General features: G+C 38.2%; 1 protein-coding gene across 1 annotated transcript; it reads left to right on the forward strand.

Moving 5' to 3' along the window:
* Positions 1-26,615, forward strand: LOC126092537 (lipase member H-like). Its single transcript, XM_049908187.1, has 7 exons — positions 1-120; positions 1,569-1,695; positions 7,030-7,166; positions 15,004-15,249; positions 16,050-16,232; positions 17,785-17,938; positions 26,462-26,615. The coding sequence occupies exons 1-7, from the start codon at positions 57-59 to the stop codon at positions 26,517-26,519; spliced, it is 969 nt and encodes a 322-aa protein (XP_049764144.1). The 5' UTR covers positions 1-56; the 3' UTR covers positions 26,520-26,615.
* The last annotated feature ends 1,021 nt before the right edge of the window (positions 26,616-27,636 follow it).

The following is a 27,636-nucleotide window of genomic DNA, read 5'->3' on the forward strand; positions in this document are numbered from 1 at the left end:
TGATATAGTTTTCATAAGATAATGATCACTATTTAAGAACACTCGCATAATAGCTAATGACTCCATCCAAAATGGCATCCAAATTATTCCTGCTGCTGTGCTCTGTGCTTGTAGCTGATGGTATGTCTAATATTGTTGTTATATTATGATTTATCTCCTGTAAACATAAAAAAAACCTACATTGTATAGGAACATAATTTTAATACTTTCAGCTGGTTTGTTTTCTTGACTGTCTAGTTCATTCATCACTGGCTACTTTTATTTGAGTTTTTATTTATATGTAAAATTTGTATGGATTTACAATCATGTTCGTATAATCTTGCCCTCTGAATCAGATTATTAGAAGAATATTCATGTATAGGACAGAAAAAGAGGACCTGTTTATTTCTGAAGGTGTAAGCATTCTACCAAAGCCAACAAAAATTGAAACTCCATGAATCTCAAATTTACAGAACTGACAGCCAGTCCTGTGAAGGAAAGAGCAAAACAGAAGACTGAGAAAGGTTATGCAAAAGATAAAGGCCTTAGACTGATGCGAACTCACCCAAGATCCTGGGAGAAGGGGAGGGGGGAAGCTGTCACTGAGCCTTTGGGTGCCAAATATTATGACCTGCAAAGTGAGATGTCTTGTAAGCAAAACTGAAACCAGTAATGATGATTTAAAATCAGTGTAGTTAATAATTTTTCTGTTTATCATTAAGATTGTATGTTCTGTACCTAATTGCTCTAGCCAGGCACACAGGACAGCTATATGAATAATTCATTGCTGGACCAGAGTCCAAGAACAATACAGAGTCAGTATGAAGATGTAGCAACAGCCTCCATCCTATAAGTAAATAAAGGTCTAATAGAGAGACACAATGGAAGAACTGCTGTTCATGTTCACAAAAATATTGAATTACTGATGACTGTCTTTGGCTTGTTTTCGATGACTGTCTTTAGCCTGCTTCAATAGTGATGTTTCCGTTGACCCTTACTCAAACCATTATTTCATTCATCAAAAGTTCTTCTGTCAAATAGAAGCATTTCTTCCACAGAATCTGCTGCAGCTTTATTTTTAGAGTATCTAGCTTTATATTAAGCAATTTTCTGCCTATTACTTTACTATATTTTTTCATACCCATATAACTACTGTGGAATATGTGCATATTCACCCCACCCCCCACTCCCTCCCTCCCAAAATAGTGTTTGATCCTCTGGTGGTGAATGAACCAATGAGTGTATGGAATTGTTGATTCTAATCAATATTTATTTTTTAAACAGCAGTTGATTTTCCACTTATCTGCTTTATTTATTTGTTCTGGCAATGAATTGAGTCTTGTGGCAAAAATTGTTTTGCCTTTCTTCTTTTACTGTAGCTTTTCCACCACTACTCTGAATGCTGCAGTTTTCTAAAAGCTGCTTTGTTACAATCACAGTGACAATTTCCTACAACTTTTACATTTTTGTTCTGTGTACAACACTATATTGCATATAACACAAGTATAAATGGGTCAAATACTTATATATTAATTTAGCATTTAAATTTTAGAATATTTAGTTATTTAAATGAAATATATGCATTTCAGTGAGTGCTGTACATTGGAAGATTATCCCTGGTGGCGATGGAAAACTTTACCTTATTGATCTTGACTATGACAGCCCAGTAAAGTATGCTGTGAGTGACAGTGATGTCAGTTTCAGACTTTATACTAAGTAAGTACTATTTTAATAAATAAAACATAAATGTTTATAAAAACAGTCAAGTGAAAATGAAAATTTTAAGCAACAGTAAGAAGGGATTGATAAATTGGGTGACTCATTGTTCAAAGTACTTGGAATCATTATAGGGACACTTGATATATACACTTATAGTTGGTGACTGAAAGTGAAATATTGTTTCAAGAGCATCCATTACCAGTAGCAGTACCAGTGCAGAACACATATAAGTAGTTTACTTGTTCATATTCTTTACAGAACATTTATTGAATTTATTTTGTCAAAAGTTTTAGGATTAACTGAGAACAGAACATTAATTATTATAGTAGAACCAAACTTACATTAATAGAGTACTTTAATGCTAATTTCTATGACAAAATATAAGCATTTCTAAAATTATAAACAAATTCTTCAGACAAATTGGTCACTCGCCATATCTAAGCTAATAGTAACTTTAGATGACTGCCCAGGTCATATGGCAATATGGAGGAGGTGGCAACTGCAGAGAGAGTATTCCGAGTACTCTCACAGATGTTAAAGTTCAATGTGTGTAATAAGTGGTGCAACACAGATGTGACAAATTGGTAAACAGAGTGCACTGTCTACAGCAGACTGTTTCAGTTCATGTCCCAACCCAGAGGCAGCCAGGTGGGCACAGCAGACTGTTTCAGTTCATGTGCCAACCCAGAGGCAGTCAGATGGGCATGGGCACAGGAAGGCAGGGGCAGATGGCAGACAGTCTTGCGGGTGGACCTTAGCATACATGACCGTATTTCACTGGCCGAGTGCGCACGGGTAGGGTTAAGCAACTAGCTCACACAGGCACAGAACACATGCAACAGGGCTGTCTGCCAGGTAGCCTGCTCTCCCTGTGCCTGGCTGCAAGCGTGATGAGGAGCAGGCAGGGGTGACCTTACCTCGCAGGGAAGTGTCGGAACAGCATAGTCTATAAACTTACCTGAAGCCAACCAGAGAAGTAAGTGAGCAATTTCACAGGTTTATTGCTGTATAATGTCCTTTGTGTTTACTAGCAGTGGTAAAAATCCTGGTTTACAAGCAACTCACATCCGGGCTGTAACTGAAATATGGTCACAGTGTGTTAGTATACGCAGCAGAAAGTTACATACACTGCTCTTTGTGAATGATGGATGGCAGGGTGTTAACTACAAAGCTCCTCGAGACATCCCACAGAACCCTCTAAAAGAGGCAGTGAATGTCGTATGATGTTCCATGGCTGTTTTAATTACAAGCAAATGGATTCATTGGTGACATGACTTGGAAAAGAGCAGACATTTTAAGGTGTTGAACATTCAGATTTCCTATGTTATTACTGAAGACTTAAGTATTAATACCCTAGTCTTCCAAGATGACAGTTCTTACATGTGATTGTTGTGGTCTTCAGTCCTGAGACTGGTTTGATGCAGCTCTCCATGCTACTCCATCCTGTGCAAGCTTCATCTCCCAGTACCTACTGCAGCCTACATCCTTCTGAATCTGCTTAGTGTGTTCATCTCTTGGTCTCCATCTATGATTTTTACTCTCCACGCTGCCCTCCAATACTAAATTGGTGATCCCTTGATGCCTCAGAACATGCCCTACCAACCGATCCCTTCTTCTAGTCAAGTTGTGCCACAAGCTCCTCTTCTCCCCAATTCTATTCAATACCTCCTCATTAGTTATGTGATCTACCCATCTAATCTTCAGCATTCTTCTGTAGCACCATATTTCAAAAGCTTCTATTCTCTTCTTGTCAAAACTATTTATCATCCACGTTTCAATTCCATACATGGCTACACTCCATACAAATACTTTCAGAAACGACTTCCTGACATTTAAATCTATACTCGATGTTAACAAATTTTTCTTCTTCAGAAATGCTTTCCTTGCCATTGCCAGTCTACATTTTATATCCTCTCTACTTCGACCATCATCAGTTATTTTGCTCCCCAAATAGCAAAAGTCCTTTACTACTTTAAGTGTCTCGTTTCCTAGTCTAATTCCCTCAGCATCACTAGGCTAAAATTGTGATGCCAGTGTGGGCACAATACCAGTAGCTCTGCAGTTCATAAGTGAATTGCTTCATATCTTTCCATTATGCTGCAGTACTGATTTTACTTAGCAGAATCAAAGTAGCCTCATCACTTTGCTGGTAACTTTCAACATTAGCTACTGAGATTCTTTTGCATATTATAAAAAATCTGCCCAAAGAATATGATGAAAATTAATAACAACAGTTAACGTTACTGGCTATAATTGTCATCTGCAGAGTGATATGACAACAGAAAACAAAACAGAGAGTGTAACAAATCTCATTCTCTACTTGGTTGTTGCCATGGCAGCACTTCTATAAACAGCTAGCTTTCAATCAGTTGATATTATACCTGGGTATAAGAAGGATTCTCATGTAAGAATAGAGACTAATAATGCAATTTGTCCAAAGTGTTTGTGTCTGGTTGCAGATATCTTTCACAGTCTTTATTTGGATAACATCCACTGAGTGCACAAAGATTCATCACAGATAAAATAGCATATGGTTAGTTTGCTAAATGCACTACATAAAACTTATAATTTCCTTATGAATAGCCATGATTCATATGTGCATTTTTCAATATGCTAAATTCTGCGTGGAAATAGCATACTGGGGATATTGCTTTTTAGCTTTGCCTACATTTTTTGTGTGTGACTCATGGGAAATGCCTTCTAGGGATCAAAGAAAACAAAATCTAAGACATTATCAAATGTGCACCTCTGTTTCATTATTTCCAATGGTCTTGAAAGTGTTTAATACATAACAGCAGCATGCGGGCACTTGATACTTGCCTATCATTTCTGTTTTTTTAGTCCTACTTTCATTGATTCACATCATTATAGATGACAGTGTCTGCTACATTTATTTCTTATGCATTCTGATGATAATTTAGCTTAATTAGTTACATATTCTACAGGTCATTTGCACAAAAATGAGAGAGTTCCAAAACTGTGGTGTTTGCTACTGCCACTTGCATGCTAATCAGGAGCCCAAAAATAACCTTACCAAACAGCTCAGGTGATAGGTGAACAGGCCTACAACTACTTCACAGCAAACAGTTTAAGTCTTGATATCAAAAAGACTTATTTTATGCAATTTCAAACAAGCAAAAATGATCTGCTAACACTATAAGTAGACACTAATTTTCATAAATTAAGTAAAGGAAGGATGATTAGTGTTTAATATCCTGCCAATGAGGAGAACACTAGAGACAGAGCACAACCTCAGTATAAGGAAAGATGGTGAAGAAATTTGGCCAAGTCCTTATTAAAAGGACCATCCCAACATTTGCCTTAAGCAAATAGAGAAGCCACAGGAAGATTAACCTAGATGGCCAGATGGTGAATTAAACTGCTCTCTTCCTGAGAGTGAGGCTAGCATCTTACTGCTATTCCACTTCATATACTATTCTTGAAGCCCTGTCTGTAAAGTTCCTTGGAGTCCAGCAGGATAACAAGACAAAATGGTGTCAACAGGAATATAAACTAATCAAGCAGCTCAGTTCAGCAAGATTTTCTCTTGATATCATCTCTCACTCCGTTGACCAAAAGACAAGGATGTTGCCTTATTTTGTTCATTTTCACACCTTGTTGTCTTTTTGGACAAAGTGCCTAAAGTAAATAAAGTATTTATTTATCAGTAATGAGGAGCAAGGATATTGTGTTAAGCACTCAACACGTATCTTACAGAGGTCTGTTTCAGGATCTTGGAATTCTTACAATGACTTCTCATACATTTATTCCATAATGGTATTGTTTTAACTAAAGAAACTGGTTTCAAATGAACTGGTATTTGCACAATCACAATACAAAAATGAAAAATAATTTTCATTTACGTGTACTCTGGTACAAAGGTATTCAACCAAGAGCCACTCCTCCTAGAAATTATCCAGTTATATTGATCCAAGGTTTGAAAATTCATGTTAGATACATGGCAAGTAGCAGCGTCCAACTTAAAGCTGCATTCATGCATAAATAGGCATCTATTGTTATAGAATCTTTTTTAAATATACCAGTGTAACCAAGTAGCTATTAAGCTACCAACAGTGGGTAAACAGCAGCTCCATAATGTAACTGAAGATGGATCCGCTTTTTGCAAAATAGTGATCATCCTTCTAATTCATTGGGTTACATTTAGCTGTTGTAATCACAAATAGTATCAATCAGTATAGTTGTAGTTAATTATCAATATAATGTACATGCTATATTTCTTCCCACATCTGTAACTGAGGTGAGTAATGCACGCTTGTGTAGTCATGCTCAACTCAGAGGTATGCCAGTCTGAATCCTGGCAGTGAAAAATTTTACCTACCAGTATTTGGCTGGCAATGGGAGGAGAGGTGGTTGCATGAAGTTCCTGATCACTAGATCTTGTGTCAATGGCCTGAATTAAATTCCAGCCTTCTTTGCAGTGCCTCATGAAGTGAGGGCACATGACCTTGTTGACGGTGGTCTTCTGGACGATCGGGGTGTTAAACTCTGCAGCTCCCTTGGTGCTATTTGAGAGGAGCGGGCTATGTGCTGGCACCAGGGTTCACCCTCTCCATTGCCTTCTCCACAACAACACAACACAACACTACACTATATGAGCACTCATCAAAGTCACCCACATGACAGTTGTACACTTGATACTTCGTAGCAGGTCAGAGGAAGGCAATGGCAAACCACTCCCACTAGGACCTCACCTAGAATGGCAATGCAGGGTTCCTGTCTCTGCTCCCTTACACTCATTCCCTGAGTGCGGGACTATTTTTGATTGGTTCTGTGAGTTACTTGTCTTTCATTAAGGGGCATGTTGAATCGTTTTGCACTGCTGAAGGTTCACTGTCTTGAAGAAAATGATATATGAGGGAGTGAATGAGAATAATATATCATAAAGACATAAAAGGAGTCAGTATGCAGTCTATTTCACACTCTTTTAGTTTACTTTCAAATTCAGCTTTATTCGCTGTCAGATGTTTATACCATTAAGCAAGTAATGAAATAGTTTGCTAGCAACACTATTCATTCTTCATTGAACTCAAATTAGTTTTTATATAAAAGAATGAAGGTTTTTTTTTTTTTTCCTTTTTGCATCACCTCAATGGACATCACCATACTCTTTAAACTTGCATCAATTATTTACAGCAACTGTTATGAAAGAATGTATATAATGTAATGCTGTAGGCAAAAGATATGACTTGGTTGATCATCTGTCTACTAAAATGGTTGTGGGAGAACTCTCACTGCACACTATTTTTAAACTCCTCTTTTACCTCAGTTTCATTTTTAATCGAAATTAATAAACTATATGCTACATTACAGATCGAACCCCTCCTCTGCTCAGTATGTGACAATTGGAGATGCTTCAACATTGGGCTACTTCAGCAACAGCCGACAAACAAGGTTTGCCATTCATGGATGGTTGTCAAATGAGGATCATCTAGTTGCACTTCGCAATGGTATGGAAATATAATTTGTAAATATATAATGAATTAATTTTCAATAGATTAAAAAAGCTTCTTCAAAGTTGCTGAAAATTATGAGACATACTTTGCAACAAAACTTTCCAGTCACTAAAAAAATCACACAAATCATTAAGACACAAATTCATGAGGTTTTCGAAATAATGCTTTCTTTTGAGAACCAAAATATAAAGTCAAATATCAAAACAATGGCTAGTCAAGGAATGGGAAAAACTTATGAAAAAATAAAAATTAGGAATCATTTAATGACTCATTCATTATGAATTGGAACATAAATATACAATATTGCAGAACATGCAAAAATTATTGAATTCAAAGTGAAAATATCCAAGAGATCTGATGTAGTTAATGAGCAACAATACTACAGATAAACTACCTGTACTTTTTATACACTCCTGGAAATTGAAATAAGAACACCGTGAATTCATTGTCCCAGGAAGGGGAAACTTTATTGACACATTCCTGGGGTCAGATACATCACATGATCACACTGACAGAACCACAGGCACATAGACACAGGCAACAGAACATGCACAATGTCGGCACTAGTACAGTGTATATCCACCTTTCGCAGCAATGCAGGCTGCTATTCTCCCATGGAGACGATCATAGAGATGCTGGATGTAGTCCTGTGGAACGGCTTGCCATGCCATTTCCACCTGGCACCTCAGTTGGACCAGCGTTCGTGCTGGACGTGCAGACCGCGTGAGACGACGCTTCATCCAGTCCCAAACATGCTCAATGGGGGACAGATCCGGAGATCTTGCTGGCCAGGGTAGTTGACTTACACCTTCTAGAGCACGTTGGGTGGCACGGGATACATGCGGATGTGCATTGTCCTGTTGGAACAGCAAGTTCCCTTGCCGGCCTAGGAATGGTAGAACGATGGGTTCGATGACGGTTTGGATGTACCGTGCACTATTCAGTGTCCCCTCAACGATCACCAGTGGTGTACGGTCAGTGTAGGAGATCGCTCCCCACACGATGATGCCGGGTGTTGGCCCTGTGTGCCTCGGTCGTATGCAGTCCTGATTGTGGCGCTCACCTGCACGGCGCCAAACACGCATACGACCATCATTGGCACCAAGGCAGAAGCGACTCTCATCGCTGAAGACGACACGTCTCCATTCGTCCCTCCATTCACGCCTGTCGCGACACCACTGGAGGCAGGCTGCACGATGCTGGGGCGTGAGCGGAAGACGGCCTAACGGTGTGCGGGACTGTAGCCCAGCTTCATGGAGACGGTTGCGAATGGTCCTCGCCGATACCCCAGGAGCAACAGTGTCCCTAATTTGCTGGGAAGTGGCGGTGCGGTCCCCTATGGCACTGCGTAGGATCCTACGGTCTTGGCGTGCATCCGTGCGTCGCTGCGGTCCGGTCCCAGGTCGACGGGCACGTGCACCTTCCGCCGACCACTGGCAACAACATCGATGTACTGTGGAGACCTCACGCCCCACGTGTTGAGCAATTCGGCGGTACGTCCACCCGGCCTCCCGCATGCCCACTATACGCCCTCGCTCAAAGTCCGTCAACTGCACATACGGTTCACGTCCACGCTGTCGCGGCATGCTACCAGTGTTATAGACTGCGATGGAGCTCCGTATGCCACGGCAAACTGGCTGACACTGACGGCGGCGGTGCACAAATGCTGCGCAGCTAGCGCCATTCGACGGCCAACACCGCGGTTCCTGGTGTGTCCGCTGTGCCGTGCGTGTGATCATTGCTTGTACAGCCCTCTCGCAGTGTCCGGAGCAAGTATGGTGGGTCTGACACACCGGTGTCAATGTGTTCTTTTTTCCATTTCCAGGAGTGTAGTTTTTAGTTACCCACATCCAGAATAATAGAAAATGCTGATCAGGCTATATCAAACCATTTCTCACATTTATTTTGCCTTTGAAAAGAAATGAAAGTTAGATGAGCCAACTTGTAGACTGTCACTTGCCACAACTTATACTGCATTAACTGTTCTGGAGTGCAGCATGAGGATTCCATATAGCTATTCCATGCATGATTTCCGTAAATGAGTGCCAACGTGTGAACTGTAGTGTATCAGATGTTGTTTTAACAGTGTAAATGAACCAAAGTCCACTGACCTGGCATCAGCAGATTTGGGGGGAATGTCATAACAGGAACTATTTCAGATTACTGTTGCCTGCAATATCCATAGTATCAGGAAAATGATCAGTTGATAATCAGTCCATGCAGAATCACATCTAATTCTTGCTATCTCCATACAAAGAAGAAATGTCAGTGAGATATATTTGGATGTTAATGGATTTCTGAAAGTATTCGGCATACATCCACTTTGTTTATGTCAACTGCATCTACCAACAATTCCCAAGTATACCCAAATATATGGAAAACTATGAATTCCTGTAGAAAACTTTCTCAGCACTGGTGGGGAAAGTCTGTACATCTCTGCCAGTAGTTTAATCACACACAGTTGTGCAAATGCTACCATTATGCATAAGTCAGATTTGAGGCCCAGTATATGTGACATTCATTTTGTATTTCAATCCGTTAAGTACTTATCGAACATAAAGGAAGATGGCAGACATCTGAGAAACATTATTTTACAGCCATAGATTTAAGACCAAATAACTGAAGAAAGAATGCTATAAATAAAATATAAATTGAAAGGCAGTGATAAATGGATTTTATTAATACACTGGGTTTCCCAAAAAGATATTACCACTTATGTGGGATTGGCTTTTATTATATTTTACCACTTGTATGGGGTTGACCTTTATTTTGTTATTATTTTATGTATTTTGATATAAAATACACACTGTGTACACAAGTCTAAATGTAGTTAGTACACTTCTTTGACCCGTAGTCCCTGGTTCTAAATGCATGTGCAAAGTCTTCTCACCAAAAAGACCATAGCTCATTCACATATTTCCATAGATGTAGAGTGGACATCTTCTGTTATGTATCCTTTAAGGTCATTAATGTCAGTAGGTCTTGTAGCATACTTGCATTCTTTCACCATTCCCCATAGTCACAAGTCAGATGGAGTCAAGTTGGGTGACTGTGGTGGTCAAGACAAATGCCACTCCAACATCTGCCACATCTTTCAATCAGGCAATGTTGAACCTTTAAGAAATAATGTGGTGGTGCACCATTTTGCTAGAAGTAACATGATGTTACGATACAGAGGGGAAGACAGTCAGCAGCAAAATCCTGCAACATATCTTGGTAAGAATCTCCCGTCTGATCATGAAAAAGATGTGGACCCAGTACTCCAAATTTCAAAGTACTGCAACATATGTTAACTTTTGGATTGGATTAAGTGTGCTATCTTAGTTCATTGACATTATCTACAATCCAAATGATGCAACTGTGCGTATTCATGTTGACACTCACATGAAATGTGGCTTGATTCGACATAAAGCACACAACATGAGGATCTACGTGCCTCATCTAATAACAATTCAGCATTTTACAGGGCCTGTATCATTTGAATGTGGTACAGTTTCATTCTCAGATTGAGGTGGGAAATTCTTAAGACACTTGCTAATTTGATCTTGTACTTGACTTTCCTGGGCTCCTAGTCATTGTGTCTTGAACATTTATGATGTTGCCTTCCATTTCAACACTTCTTGGATGTCCATTGTTTCCTTTGCAGTCATTGGTCACAGACTTGGTGCACAAAATTTCTCTGCAGTTGACAGATAGTTAACCTGTTTGGAGGATCCTTATGAAACCATTGCTGACTTTTCCACCTTGTTGTTGAGGATGACCCAACCACTTCCATCCAAACTGCTACCTTCTGAATCTCTACCACAGTATATTGGGTGGCCATCTCTAGCCTGCAACAAAAGAAAATTTAAAATTATGTAGTACGATATGAGCAGTAACATCTTTTTGGACAACCCTGTATATAATCGAAATGAATGTTGTAACTACTCGTGCTATTTTTTTTTTTAATCCTACTAAAATATTAGAATTCATGCATGATTTGTTCACAAATGCAGAATTTAAACCTTCACATATTGATTATGACCTTGTATTAACAGTGTGAATTTTTAGGAGGCTTCTTTTGGTTAACATTTTAAATCACTTCCAATAAAAAACACATTACTTTCACACCAGTTACTACAGCTACAAGTTCTGATTATAAATACATTGTAATGCTGATACATGTGTGTAACAGACACTTCAATACTTGAAAAAGTACATATACTCAGGAGCTTAGTCTAAGTAGGCCCATAAATGCTCTGTAAACTTATTGTAAAAGTACAATTCACACAGAGTGACTCTATGAGATTAGGGATATCCATTGTGTCACTGGAGAATGAACTTAAAATTTTTCCAGTAAAATAAAGTAACGTTTTTAAATTTTATTTTCTGTGATGTCACTACAGGGCTATTACAAATGATTGAAGCGATTTCATAAATTCATTGTAGCTCCATTCATTGACATATGGTCACGACACACTACAGATATGTAGAAAAACTCATAAAGTTTTGTTCGGCTGAAGCCGCACTTCAGGTTTCTGCCGCCAGAGCGCTCAAGAGCGCAGTGAGACAAAATGGCGACAGGAGCCGAGAAAGCGTATGTCATGCTTGAAATGCACTCACATCAGTCAGTCATAACAGTGCAACGACACTTCAGGACGAAGTTCAACAAAGATCCACCAACTGCTAACTCCATTCGGCAATGGTATGCGCAGTTTAAAGCTTCTGGATGCCTCTGTAAGGGGAAAACAATGGGTCGGCCTGCAGTGAGCGAAGAAACGGTTGAACGCGTGCGGGCAAGTTTCACGCGTAGCCCGCGGAAGTCGACGAATAAAGCAAGCAGGGAGCTAAATGTACCACAGCCGACGGTTTGGAAAATCTTTCAGAAAAGGCTAAAGCAGAAGCCTTACCGTTTATAATTGCTACAAGCCCTGACACCCCATGACAAAGTCAAACGCTTTGAATTTTCGGCGCGGTTGCGACAGGTCATGGAAGAGGATGCGTTCAGTGCAAAACTTGTTTTCAGTGATGAAGCAACATTTTTTCTTAATGGTGAAGTGAACAGACACGATGTGCGAATCTGGGCAGTAGAGAATCCTCACGCATTCGTGCAGGAAATTCGCAATTCACCAAAAGTTAACGTGTTTTGTGTAATCTCATGGTTTAAAGTTTACGGCCCCTTTTTCTTCTGTGAAAAAAACGTTACAGGACACGTGTATCTGGACATGCTGGAAAATTGGCTCATGCCACAACTGGAGACCGACAGCATCGACTTCATCTTTCAACAGGATGGTGCTCCACCGCACTTCCATCATGATGTTCGGCATTTCTTAAACAGGAGATTGGAAAACCGATGGATCGGTCGTGGTGGAGATCATGATCAGCAATTCATGTCATGGCCTCCACGCTCTCCCATGCAATTTCTTTCTGTGGGGTTATGTGAAAGACTCAGTGTTTAAACCTCCTCTACCAAGAAACGTGCCAGAACTGCGAGCTCGCATCAATGATGCTTTCGAACTCATTGATAGGGACATGCTGCGCCGAGTGTGGGAGGAACTTGATTATCTGCTTGATGTCTGCCTAATCACTAAAGGGGCACATATCGAACATTTGTGAATGCCTAAAAAAACTTTTTGAGTTTTTGTATGTGTGTGCAAAGCATTGTGAAAATACCTCAAATAATAAAGTTATTGTAGACCTGTGAAATCGCTTCAATCATTTGTAATAACCCTGTATTAATTTTACTTGCTCTTAACTGTATCTACACTTTAATTGTAACAAGTACATAACCATCTTTTTAAAATTAATATTATCACATTTATCAAACAGAGGAGATTAAAACTGTCATCAAAGGTTCTAAAAGTAGGACTCTTTGTCATGAGCAACTAGCATGTATTTCTTAACTGTGACTGAAATGGATATTTCTCATATTCTAGAGAAATTAAAGCAGAACTATTACAGATAGGTGTTTTATACCTATATGTTTGCAATTTTCCTTTGTACAAATGGAAGAGTCTACTAGCCTTACTATCTTATGCTCTATTAAAAAATTAGCACAGAATCTAGGTGAAAAGACTTCAAGAGAAATGATGGGGAACTGAAACCCAAGTCAGCAATTAGTGCCAAACTTAAATTTTTGAAGTATTCCTCCATTTTTTTCACTAATTAATCCAATGTTTGGCATCCCACACAACCTGAGCAACAGTAGCAACTAAAGACAAATTCACAACAATGCTGATGGTGATGACTTTTCAAGATGAAAATTTTCACAGAAGCATAGTTTCTGTAATTGAATACAATTATGGGTTGTTAGAATAGAATCATGGTAACCTACCTGTAAGCTGTAAAACACGAAAGCTGTTTACAGTGCAAGAGAATATGCATCCAAGGTTTGCTGTTGACAGCTTCTTTGTGCCACACAAGGAAGAAGGATAAAATCTGAGATGAAGAAAAAAAAGAATCATGTTATTAAGTCATAGTTGAACTTGACAGATACATGACAGCATATGAATGAATCTCTTTTTTGACAAGTTATGCAATTTAAGATACCAAACAGAGCCTATGGAATTGTGGGTCAGGATAAGAAGAGCTCAAGAATTTCATGCAAAATACAGAAGAGAGTGAGACTATGTAACATCAATAATGAGAGTTAAAAGAGACTAATATCTAAAAGGCAAAAAAATATCTTAATGCTCGGTATTTGTACAGTCCACAGGACTAAATCGCTGACAGGGGAGACACATTTGTTACTTCAAAGAAGTAGAATGAATGGATGAATGAATTGTTAAATGAATGATGATTGACTTGATTTGTAAGAACAGAGTATAAAGCTCTGACAGAGGATGGAAAAATCAAACCTAATTAATAAAGAACTACAGGAAAGTAATTATGAAAATAACTAAAGATGAAAGATGCCAACTTAGAGGGATGCACCCCTGAACTACTGATAATACAATCCTAGTCTGCTCAATCTTGGGAATGAGTGAATATTTAAAAAGGTATAACAAGATGTAATGTAACTTTACTGGCAGATATACAAGCCAAGCACCACTAGACCCCTCCAGCACATGACATGACCACAATCTTACAGTACTATCATGAGATGGGTACGACATTATCATGTAGCAGCTAACAAGCCTGATACTGCTATGAGGTAAGCACAAAAATTATTTTATCTTATAATCGATGTGTGGGTCTCACTTGGTGTGAAAAATTGAAGATAAAGCTATTAAGAAGAAACTGAAGTACAGGAGCTGGTACTTAGAAGTCAATTATATGTGACCGCGGAAAACAGAATCAAGCAATGGAAAGTCCAGGATGGAATGTAACACTATTATGGAGAGGAAAGTTGCTACTCACCATCTAGTGGAGATGTTGCAAGTGTGTGTGTGTGTGTGTGTGTGTGTGTGTGTGTGTGTGTTTTTTTTTTTTTAAGAAGGCCTTAACAGCCATAAGTTTTAATTGTGAGAGTCTTTTTGTTGTGCCTATCTCGAGGAAAATAGAAGACACCCCTGTCACGAATTGTGTACTGAGATCAATGATGCAGAGCCTCAAGAGAGCTTTGTATTAAATTTCACAGCACAAGATACAGTAATGGAAGGGTGTTGTCCTATTTAAAATCACACATTTCCCAAAACAAGTATATGGAACTACTGTTCAAGAATTGAAAGCAGTCTGAGGGTATATCAGATCCAATAAGTGAAATCGTATGTTATGGAAAACAAGTTATGGAGAGTTGTGTTATTTGTTGACATGTTCTATCACAATTTATTATGTATATAATAAGTGAGCAAATAGAAAGCGAAGCTGAGTACAGTGAATCATGCTGCACGTGATCCATTCTGACTTACAGGTTGGATTCAAGGAGGTGATTACAACATTATCATGGTGGACTGGCGTGGTCCTGCAAGCAATGTGCTTTATAAACCAGCAGCAGATGCTGTCCCAGAGGTGGGGGCAATTGTAGCACGCTTTATTGATTTCCTGGTGCAGCAGGGTGCTTCTGCTTCCAATATGGAAGTGGTAGGACACAGTCTGGGTGCACATGTTGCTGGTGTGGCTGGAAACAGAGCTTCTGCAACAGTTGGCAGGATAACAGGTAACATCTGAAACCAAAATTTTCTAGTTTTGCTGTTAGATGTCCTTACACTATGGAAAAATTATTGTCCCACAACAATTGTACTTTTTTCACCGTGCTTACAGATTATCCACATTTACGTAGGTTATCATTGTTACACTAATGAAACTAAGATAAACACAAAGTCTATGAATATTAGTTATAAACTACTCCTGGAAGTAGGCCTTTAAAAATGCTCATGTTACAATATTTACATGAATTTATAAGCAGGTGTGACTCTCTGAATGGGTGTAACCCCTAGTGACCAAGTTTCAATTCACAGATGATCTTACAATTTTGCTGGCAGTTAATATGATAGTCATCTCTGGCAAAGCTTTATGTTAGCATATAAAGAAAAAAAATAAAGTTGCATGTCATTTGGTTCCCAAAATAAACTGTGGGTGTCCATGCAACTGGCTCTGTATGCTCATCATGCTACCTTAGTAACACAGTGTCCATATTATCACCACGGCATTTAGGCCGACCTTTGTGTTAAGTTAGCTTTACTTTAATGATGACATTATACGTAATCCATGCATGCAGCCTTCATATACAGTAAACTTAGGAGAAGAAATATCTAGAAAATAAGTACTTGCCTGTTAAAATGCTTATTTAAATTATTTTTATCACTGTCCCATAATTGTGGCCACAGATTATCTAAACACATGCAAGTATTCCATATTTCAGAAAATTAATGTAGTTTTTGAAGTATTGTAAACTACTACACAATATATAATCTGTCGTCAAAGGGCTATCTTGAAATTAAACTTGTTTGTCTGCAGCACTGGATCCAGCTGCTCCTCTCTTTGGAGGTAAAGATGCGGCCGACAGGGTGGATTCTTCAGATGCAAGTTTTGTTCAAGTCATACATACCTCAGTTCTTGGGTGGGTTGATTCTCTAGGACATGCTGATTTCTTCCCTAATGGTGGGCTTCTCCAAGAGGGTTGTGGAATTGATGTTGGTGGTGAGTACAAATTAAATTTGCTGTTGAAGAACTATACTGTAAAGATTTTATGAACAATGCCTAATGGTTGTAAAGACAATGACAGGAAGTGAATGATAAAGAATTAAGGTTTTGAAGAATTTATTAGCAGGCCCCCACAAACAAAAGCAAAACTTTATCCATTTACGTCATATCTCAAAATGAAATACAGCAGTCTTAATAGGGTCAGTCTCTTCGCCTGTGGTCAAATGTGGCAATCTTTCTTAATATGAGACACAGATTAAAGAAACTCAAAGGATTCAATAATATGCAAAAATTAAGAACTGTAAATTTTTAATTAATTTATGAATATCAGCCAAAACAAGCAGGAACAGAAAGTAAGAATTTAAGAAAATATATACTATGCACTGGAAAGGCAAGCAGGCTGCTTAAGAAAACTGTCACTGCTATAAAAGCAGAAATAAGTAAAGTAGGTAAGAAACAATATATGTAAATGAAAGAATAATGGCAATCATAGCACCTAAAGATTGTGAAAAAATTATTATTGTTCAACAACATATTCTGTACAGGGTGTCCCTGGAGGAATGGTCCATATTCAGGGATATGACAGAAACAACCATTCAAAGCAAAAAAGTTCTTCAAACAGGGGCTCTAAAATGCATACCTTAAGAACTACGAGCACTTTGTCATATTCAAGATGTGAAACAAATCTCTTCTAATGCATGTTCTTTGATTTCCATATTTTGAGGGGTGGTAGTATGCACCAAAACAAGAAAAAAATGTCCAGTAAACATTGGCTCTAAAGTGGATACCTTAAGAACTATGAACATTTGTCTTTGCTACTGTGAAACACATCTCTTCTACTGAACAAGAGCTCACAATTCTTAAAGTATTCATTTTAGAGCCAGTGTTTACTAGACAATTTGTTTCCTTGTTTTGGTCCACACTACCAAATATATGGGAAGCAAAGAGAAGCAAAGTAGAAGAGATTTGTTTCACAGTATTGAAGATGAACAAGTGTACATCTCTCTTAAGATATTCATTTTAAAGCCCATGTTTATTATACTTTTTTGCTTTGAAGGAGAGAGAGAGAGAGAGAGAGAGAGAGAGAGAGAGAGAGAGAAAGAGGTTGTCTTGCTGCTAGAAAAGGTATAGCATGCTAACCACTGTGCCATCTCGTTCACATCACAGATTATACTTTTGTATCTCATGCAGTGATACAAAATGATTCAAAGAAAAAAAATACAAAGTAATGAATGCATTTAAATTAAGAAACTGCTTACTCACAATGCAGGTAAAGCTGGGGAAGAATATCAAAGCAAGTTACTGATGTGCAGACAGTAGCATTGCTGTTGTAGCTCTGAGCAACCGACATGTACTTAAGTTACAAAGATTAAAGTATTACCAAATAAGAGATTAATATCTCTTTAATATTTATCTAAATGCACTGTAATTGATGAAAAGTTCTTGGTTAGCTAATTGATTGTGCTATCCTTTAACTTTTGCTGTATAAAGGTAACAATTTCTATTAACATTTAATAGTGTGGTAAAAACTATTTCTGTGTTCATTCAGGTTATTGCAGTCACAGTCGCTCCCATGACCTTTATGCTGAATCTATAACATCATCAGCTTTTGTCAGCTACCAGTGTGACAGCTACAACAACTATGAAAATGGAGCATGCTCAGGAAACACCAGGGTGTCTATGGGAGCGCCATGTCCTTCTAAGTGAGTATTTCCTCTAATTTCATACAACTTTTAAATACTGCACTCTAATCTTTATATCAAACATGCAATTGTAAGTATATCACATCCACAAACTATTGAAAAGTATGTGTGACCAAGTAGCGGGATAAGGAGTGTGGAGAGATAAGAGTATAAATGAGGTGCGACGTAGTGAAGATGCTCATTCAACATGTAACATCTGAAGATGATGACAAGATACACTGTCAAAATATCACGTTACTTAAATAACTGCATCTGACTGAACACCAGAAAACAATATAAACTATTGCAAAATATGTTATTTAAAGAAAGTTGCAAGAATGAACCATCATTATCACCAGTTCCAATGGTTACATATCACCATCTAGTTCATAACTTACGCAATAAGCAGAGTGCTCGGCCTTCTTTTAGAGTTACAAAGGGTGCAGCAGAGGAAATGCATGTTTCTCAATTCTGAATAACTGAAGCTTGGTTTTATTTTTAAAAAATCTTGCTTTCAGTAATAGTACCTTAATTAGGTTCAGAAAATAATGTCAATGAGGTAACGTCCTTCTGGAAACAAATTTGGATCCTCCCCTGAAGGTGATGCATTGCTGCCTCCAACATTTCATTCAGCACAGTTTCAATTTCCTGATGAATGGAAATCTTGAGATCATCAATTGTGCAGGGCTTGTTCATGTACACTCTTGACTTCAGGTAGCCTCATAAAAAGAAGTGATTCTAAATGCTGCGTGCCATACAGTGCTTCAATCTGAGACTGCATCTCAACATCTGACATAAACTTATGATGAAGAAGACGTTGAACCATGACTACAGAATCACTATTTCTAATGAACTACTCGAGCATGAGCATACAATGCTCTATGCTACGATGGTCCATAAAGTCTGAAACTGCATTGTCTGAACTGTCTGCCAATGGTTGTTGAAGGTCAATACCCCCACACGTCGTGGAGTACTATTGGTTCAAAAACCAGGTGTATCCTCAGTTTCACCATGTAGATGCAAATAAATTACACACTAGATTGAAAGATATTAGATTTCTCAAAAAAAAAAAAAAAAAAAAAAAAAAAAAAAAAAAAAAAAAAAAAAAAAAAAAAAGGAAAATCTAGGATAGAATAATGACAATATTTTGAATAGATTGCTTCTCACCATATAACAGAGACGCTGATAGGCACATCACAGACCAACCAAGTAAGCTTTTGGCTAAAAAGGCCTTCATCAGAACTGGACAAAAAGGACAAAACACACACAATGCTTTTTATAGTGATCACACTGATTGTTGTTGAAATCACTTTCTACCACAGTATTTACTTTTCAAAAGTTTCTTTGTTATACTGAAATTAGATTTGACTCTCTATCTTTTTGGTTCGTGTACAGATTTGTCCACATAATGAGATTCTTCACACATAACTGATACTCCACACAGACAGACCACCTCCATGCCAACCGGCATAATTTTTAATTTTTGTGTGTGTGTGTGTGTTGGCTGCTGAATATTTCATTTATGTTATGACTAGATACATTTACTACTTCCATTATTTGAAAGGTGTTTAGTTTGTAACTCTCTTGAGGAATAAATACTCTATGGGATTTGCTCCAATACTCTGCAACAGAATTCAGGACAGAAAAGCTAATGTTCAAAATGTGTGGAAGGATTACTGCATCATGACAGCCACATAAACCTATAAGCTAGCAATAAAATTTAGGATCTAGTTCTAGTCTGGAAAACAGTTTTGCTGTGCCAAGCAGGTCAAAAAGATTGATAGGGTTTGATAAATACTTTGGGGTGTGCACTTTGAGTTCATAAATAGCTGCCTGCACTTTCTTGCTGTTCAAGAGCTACTGTAATATATCAACACTGATGTCAACATCAACATCTACATCTACATTTATACTCTGCAGAACCATGTGAGGTGCATGGCAGGGGGTACATCTCTTTGTACCAGTTATTAGGGTTTCTTTCTGTCCCATCCATGTATGGAGTGCAAGAATAATGACCTTTTGAATGCCTCTGTGTGTGTGCAGAAACTATTCTAATCTTATCTTCATGATTCCTATGAGAGTGATACATAGGGGTTGTAGTACATTCCTAGAGTAATCATTTGAAGCCGATTCTTGAAACTTTATTAATAGACTTTCTCTGGATATTTAATGTCTATCTTCAAGAGATTTCCAGTTCAGTTCCTTCAGTATCTCTGTGAACTCTCCCACGGATAAACAAACATTCAATACAGTCAATATCCCCTGTTAGTCCTATCTCCTAAGGATCCCACACACTTGAGCAATATTCTGGAACCAGCCGCACGAGTGATTTATAAGCGATCTCCTTTGTGGACTGATTGCACTTCCCCCATATTCTACCAATAAACTGAAGTCTACCACCAGTCATTATCACCAAATATGACACGAGTTATTTCTGAGTATTCAGACAAAGAGTTCCTACTTTTTTACTTACTAATTCTAAATATTTTGCTGAAATATCACATGGAAATTTAAAAGATACCTTTTAATAGATGCATTTAATTTGAATAGGTAACCTATCATTATTGCTCCTTCAAAAACTAGTACGTGCTAGCAGTGAAGGTGAAGTACAGCACGTAACTACCCAACACAAGTAGCCATAGTAACATGTTTCCTCTGCTGGTTAATACCTTGCATACAGAGGCCTCCAGCAGGTAATCATGCATTGTTAATGCACTGCACTGCCTTACCAGGAAAAATAAGTTATCTAGAAAACGGAAGTCCAATTTAAAAATGGCCTGTTGGCTTGAAGAGTCATTTGGTACTTTGCTTTTTGTTTGGCTGTATGCGTGCTTAGTGTGCACCACTTAAGGCTATGAATCTGTTGTACAAGCTGTAAATAGTTAAGCTGGCAGCAGTAAGGTTGTATGGTATGAAGCACATTTACGTGAGAAGAACATGAAGCCCTGGTCATCAAGGAATGTGACAGGTTTCAGATATTAGAATCTCCCTACTGGCAAGGTACACATTAATTTAGGTATGCAAAGGTACACTTTCTTATCAAAAATAGCTGGACACCTATTGTGGACATTAATATAGGTTGTGTTCACCCTTCTTCACCATTACGACAATTCGGAACTCTGCTGGGGATACTTCCATGAGGTGTTTGAGTGTCTGTAGAGGAATGACTGCCCATTCTTCTTCAAGAACCAAAACCATAGAAGGTAGTGATGTTGTGTGGTGAGATCTGGACTGAAGTCAACTTTCTAATCCACCTCAAAGGTGTTCCAGTGAGAATCTGGGCAGACAAGTCTATTTCAGAAATGTTATTGTCCACAAACCAATGTCTGACAGGTGCTGCTTTATTTCAGGACACCTTGTCATGTGGATACAAACAATCATTGTCTCTGCACTGTCTCTCTACTGTATGCAGCAAACAGTGTTGTACAATGTGTCCATACACTTCAGCTTTTAGCAGTTTCTTAAGTGCAATACAGAGAAGACATCCTATCCACAAAAAACACTCCAATGCCATAACACCAGCTCCTCTGTAATTTACTACACATAAGGCAGGTAATGTTCTCCAGGCATTTGGCAAACTCAAACATTTCCATTGGATTGCCACAGGGTATAGGGTGATTCATCACTCCAAATCACTTTTCTAGTCATCAACTGTCCACTGGCATCACTCTTGACCACCTGAAGCATTGCTTAGCATTAATTAGAGAAATTTATGGCTTATGAGGAGTTTCTTGACTACTCAACCTCATTCTTTGTAACTACTACGCACAGTCATTGTGCTAGCTAGAGTGCTGACAGCACTTTGGAACTTGCAGGTGATTACTTCCACTGATTTCATGTGAATTTTTACAACAATGCTCAACAGCCTCTGTCCACCAGTACATGAGGCATGCCTGGTCTTGGTTTAGCTGTCGTTGTTCCTTTGCATTATCAGTTTACAATCACATCACCAATGGTTGACCTAAACGGTTTTAGATGTGCTGAAATGTCCCTGATGGATCTGTTATTCAGGTGATACCCAATGACTAGTTCACTTTTGAAGTCACTGAGCTCTCCTGACCAACCCATTCTACTGTTACTGCTTCCCTACAGACAACAGACTACTGCCTGCCCCCTTTTAAGTTGGCGGGTCCGCCTATCGAGAAATCTAGTCGTTAGTTCTCTATTACATAGTGGCGTGCATATGCTTTTGATCAGATAATGTCCTTAGACACTGTTGGTGGCATAAAGTGCTTTGTTAAAAAGTGACAGAGCCAGTTTCCCAAGTACATAATTTTTTTCAGGGAGAGGCAGAACCAGAAGCAGTGGCTCTATCTGATGTTTATCCCAGCATTATCAGTTACCAGGATGGGCACTAACTATGGTGCAGGACAGAGACAATTCTGGTAACATCATCACAAAGTATTCCTCATCCCTCTCTTGTCAGAACGCATTGTGCACCTGCTGTCTTACTTGCACACCACTATAGTAGATGATGAGAAACACAGAAGTAGGGCTCAATGATTCAGTAGTAAAGTTCTGTAGACTTGGCATCCGAAGGTCTTCCCAGTCAGTTTGAGGATTATCTACTACTCGTCACTCCCGTCAGCTCTGCCAATTTTTGTTAATGTGAATCATGCCGAGTTGCACTGTGCTTTGGGACCCATTTTAGGATGTGTGTCCTCTTGTAATTGGCTGGATAGGTCAATTCAGAGTTTGGAGGAAGGTAAGAGCACACCATCCCTAAATAACCATGCCTTTTGAAGAACTGTGGTGTTCAAACCAACCTTCAGGTTGATAACAGCTTTACTTACTTATATAGCACAAATCAAAGTAGTACCACCAGCGTTGCAATGGTTTATTGGGATAATTTTGGGAAAACATTAGGAGACTGCTTGTAGGATGCTGGTGCAACCTATTCTTGAGCATTGCTCGAGTGTTTTGGATCTGCACCAGGTTGGATTAAAGGAAGACGTTGAAGCAACTAAGAGGTGGGCTGCTAGATTTGTTACCGGTGGGTTTGAGCAATGTGCAAGTGTTGCAGAAATGCTTTGGGGAATTCAAATGGGAGACCCTGGAGGGAAGGTGACAGACTTTTTGAGGAACACTATCGAGAAAATCTGGAGAACTGGCATTTGAAGTTGACTGTAGAACAATTCTACTGCCACCACCACACATTTTGCATAAGGACTATGAAGACAAGATTCGAGAAATTAGGGCTCATATGGAGGCATATAAACAGTCATTTGTCCCTAGCTCTGTTTGCGAGTGGAACAGGAAAGGGAATGGGTAGTAGTGGTGCAGGGTACCCTCTGCTACAAAGCAAATAGCGGCTTGCAGAGTATGTATGTAGATGTAGAGACCTTAGATAGTAGTCATTAGCTATTAGTAATGAATATCAGATGAACGAATGATGAAAGGAGTGCAGAGTACTAAGAAAGGTGAAAAAAATAATGAAAGGAAAACAATGTAGAGTTTGCAGAACAATAGCAAAATAAAATAGTGAAAAAATCCCACTAGGTAAGCCATACACTGTGAAAGAAGAATGGAGGAGTCTTAAGTGTACACTAGTAGAAAACATAGAGGAGTATGTGAAAGAACTGGTAACAGAAGATACAAAGAGACACCCTGGTGAAATTTTAATGTACTAGCAAACAATAATGTGTTAAGAGTACGGCTTCAACAAAGGACATCAAAAGCAAGAGAACAATACAAAATGAGAAATGCATGAACTGTATTCGCAGTTGTAAATACGAAATAACCATCAGCTGTGTATGAGGGAATGACGACAATGAAAATTTGTCCCGAACTTCAAACCAAACCTGGATTTCCTGCTTTATACAAGTGGTCGCATTAACCGCGTCAGCTATCCATGCGTGACTCACAGCCAGACTCAAAATTCCATACACCATCATTCCTGCATCATAACCTGTATTCGTATGCACGTTATGTAATTCCCATACAGGGGAGGACACTTTTAATTGAGTCACCGCATGGTATTGGCAGACAAATACAATATTGCAGTGCCTATGCTGTTAAGAAGAAGGATGCTACGATCCTTTGGAGATGCATGCATGTCCGAAAGAACATTGCATCGTTCTTCTTAACAACACAAGCACTGCAGTACCGTATTGTAAAGTGAGAAATGGGTAGTACAAAAAGTGATCATTGAGGAAACAAAAAAGTAGATGGAGAACAGGACTACAGTGATGAAACAGGATAACAAAGTAAATAAGCAAATACTGTATAAGATTATTGAAAACAAAAGGACAGGAATGGTGGAGAATGTAAATATGATTGATAAAGATGGGAATAAGGTGGAGGATCTCAAAGAGCTATGAAGGTCACGCATTTAAAAGAAACTGAATTAGAGATAGCACCTGTCTTAGAGAGCAATCACTCTGGTCACCACAGTGAATGGAATAGCTCAATGTGTAACATGACAGATGTCGTTTGACCTACAAGGGCTGCTTATTAAGTTTTTAAAAAAATTATGAAAGAAAAATGTGTTTTGGGCATAAATCATTTTATTGTATCTGAAAATACTAGTTTTTAAAATTTTTATACTGTCACATCCATTTCAACCATTTCTGGAAACACTTTTTTCCATTCTGGTGCCGGTATCTCAAAAGAATAGTTTTGAAATGGTTCTTGAGGTTATGAAATCATTGTCCACATATTTCTTTTGTTTGACATAAGAAGAAGACAACATCATCAGATTACCTTCCATTCAGAAGGCTGTTGCATGCAGCGACTGTTATATTGACTTGTAAATAATAGATTTCACCTATCAGTCGGCCTTTTTAAATTTTATTGGCAGATTTAGATTTCATCTAGAAACTAGCCATTCTCAATGCACTATCATTTTTTATCAATGCATGTCATGCCTGTTGGTTGGGCTTCATCCACAGTTCATTGAATACTCAATTTATTTGAACTGTGGATGAAGCCCGACCAACAGGCATTACATGTGTTGATCAAAAATGATAGTGCATTGAGAATGACTAGTTTCTAGATGAAATCTAGATCTGCCAATAAAATTTAAAAAAGACAATTGATAGCTGAAATCTATTATTTACAAGTCAAAAAGAAAACATGTTAGCTAATAAATGAGGTATATAGATGCAAGGAGACATTAAATTGACTTTTTTTGTCAAGTAATAGGTAAATTGAAAAGAATAAATTGTTTGACATACTATGTGACAGCTGGCATTGTCATGATGAAAAATGATGCAATGTTTTCAGCAGTTTTTTTCCCTGATTTCATTGTCAACTTTTGGCAGGTAAATTGTTGTACACTGCTCAATATTACCTTTCTTTTGTCCTCAAACAATGGTCATGACCTGTCCAACATAGCCAAAGAAAGAAGTCTTTTGGAAGTGATTCACGAGTAAACCACTTTTGTTAGTTTCAGATCACCTCAGAACACCCAAAAATTTGACTGCTGCATAGTTTCTTGCTTATATAGATGTGTCAAAGTTTACTTTTTCTGTCATGATGCTGTGAATGGATTTTTAATTTCCTCAGCCCAATTTTTTGAGCATTTCCTAACAACAACTGAAAAAAGAATGTTTATGAACTTCACATTGTGTGGAATCCTTTGGGAACTGCCATTTATCACAGCTAAATATTCGCGTAAAACCAGTCTTTGACACACCTAAAGTAGCCTCTAGCTCATGTTAGTATATGTCAATTCCCTTCAATCATGTTGCACACAGCATCAATATTTTTTTAGTGCAACATTTTTAGGTCAACCTTCACTTAATTCATCGCTGATGTAAGCACAACCATGATGACATTCGTAAAACCAGTTTTAATCAGTCTTTTCTGAGAGTGAGGGTGACTGGTTGTTGTTGTTGTTGTTGTTGTTGTTGTGGTTTGTTGCAGCTTCCCGTGTTCCTATATCCTGTGCAGGCCTCATCATGTCCAAATAACATACTTTTGAATCTGCTTACTGCACCAGCTCTTGGAAAGTCTTTCCTTCTCATCCCATCCGATAAGTTCCCCTGACCTGGGGTTCTGAATAACTTTTCTAAACAATACCCCTTTCCCTTAATTTCTCTAGTCCTTTTCCTTCCCATTCAACTCTTCTGCCAGACGAAGGAGCCACTGGCTCCAAAAGCTTGTAAAATTAAATCCTTTTGTGTGTGTCCTCCTTCCACCAGTTGGTGAGAAGATTTTTTTTTTTTCTTCTATCCATTTACATTTATATTATCAAAGTTCGTAAACGGTCATATAACAATACTGCCATGGAGGATAATGGTAGTTGGTATATGGACACATTGAAAGATCAGATGATTGTCTAACTTTTCACCTTGTGCTGCGACAAGCCATGACTCTGTGAATTTGGGTGCATGTGAGATTCTACATTTATGCTTTTACTGAAAAAGAGCAAAAGCTCAAAAGCTAGTAGTATTGTCTGATTTCCTTTTAAGTATGCCTTTGTGTCAGTCTGTCTTATATCTGCAGATGGCTGGTTAGTTGCCCTCAACTGTGTATGTTGTTTCCATCCGGGGATTTTTTTTATTGCAATACAAATAATTACTTGCTATGTATCTGTTGCAGCACACGTGGAAATTTCTACCTGAAGACTGCTGGATCATCTCCCTATGCTCTTGGTTGATCTTCACAACTTTATTATGTTCATTATCACTGTATCAAATGGGAATACTGCTCTGCAGATAGAGATTAGTATTTCAATAAAACAATGCAATACCAGTGTGTTTCATTTTTACTATTTGTTTTAGACTGTTTTTTCTGTAGACCTACAGAAAAAAACAAAATGTAATTTACTGCAAATCCTAGTTAACCTTTACAGAATTTTAGTATTCCACTAAAGATATAAAACCTGTGTCCAGCAACTTGTTAATGGTTATATCAATAGCCCTTTGGATGCTTGTAGCAAAGTTAATGAAGGGAACACACTAAAAGTGTGTTGTTGCACCTGATCTTGATCATTGCTCCCTGATAAGAAGCTATTCTTGAAGCTACTACAATCTGCCAATGTGTGTAAAACTTCATATCTAATAATTTTTATGTTATGAGGACAAGTTGACATTACTACAACTTTCAGAGGTCTAGAATGGCCAAAAATGGCTCAGTACAGTTCACACAGTTTTGGGGACAGACTTTTGGCTCTGTCTCTGGTGTAAGCAGTCCCTCCTACTCCTTGTGTTTCTACATAATAATCTTTGTTTGCCCATAATAACTTATCAGCCTTGGACACCACTGTCCGTTGTATGTCAGAAATATAATAAGTAAATTCTGTGTTTATATGCACAAATCTCAATATCTGACAACTGTAATACATTTGCAAACATATCATTTGATATCACAACATATATATATATTTTTTTCTTTTTCTGATCATTCACACACTTTACTTTGGTATTTGAACTTCCTACATATCAGTTGAGAGAAATAGGAGGTACTGGGGCTGGTAGTGTTTTGCATTACTGTCAGGTTGAGCTGTCAAACAATACTTTGTGCAGTACCATCTTAAAAGCTATTACAAATGCTGTTTTGTATCTTCCAATATATAATTTTTTAGAAACAGTAAAGCTTTTTTTTACCAACCTCCAGCATGCTGAAGGTGAAGTAGAACTGCTACTTTTGCTTTGTTGGAATAAATGGTTGGAATTCCATCAGAAGTTGCATTAAGACGTATCCCTCATTATTGGTGATGACTAGTTTCAAACACTGTGTCCATCCTCAAACCATCTGTCTTCAATATATTCAAG

This window comes from Schistocerca cancellata, chromosome 7 (genome assembly GCF_023864275.1).
Source record: "Schistocerca cancellata isolate TAMUIC-IGC-003103 chromosome 7, iqSchCanc2.1, whole genome shotgun sequence".
Taxonomy (NCBI): domain Eukaryota; kingdom Metazoa; phylum Arthropoda; class Insecta; order Orthoptera; family Acrididae; genus Schistocerca; species Schistocerca cancellata.

Excerpts from the sequence above, each read along its gene's own strand:
- LOC126092537 (XM_049908187.1), top strand. The coding sequence starts at position 57 with ATGACTCCATCCAAAATGGCATCCAAATTATTCCTGCTGCTGTGCTCT. Across the intron at positions 16,233-17,784 it reads TTGTGGAATTGATGTTGGTG|GTTATTGCAGTCACAGTCGC; the intron begins GTGAGTACAAAT and ends GTGTTCATTCAG. Across the intron at positions 17,939-26,461 it reads GGAGCGCCATGTCCTTCTAA|CACACGTGGAAATTTCTACC; the intron begins GTGAGTATTTCC and ends TATCTGTTGCAG.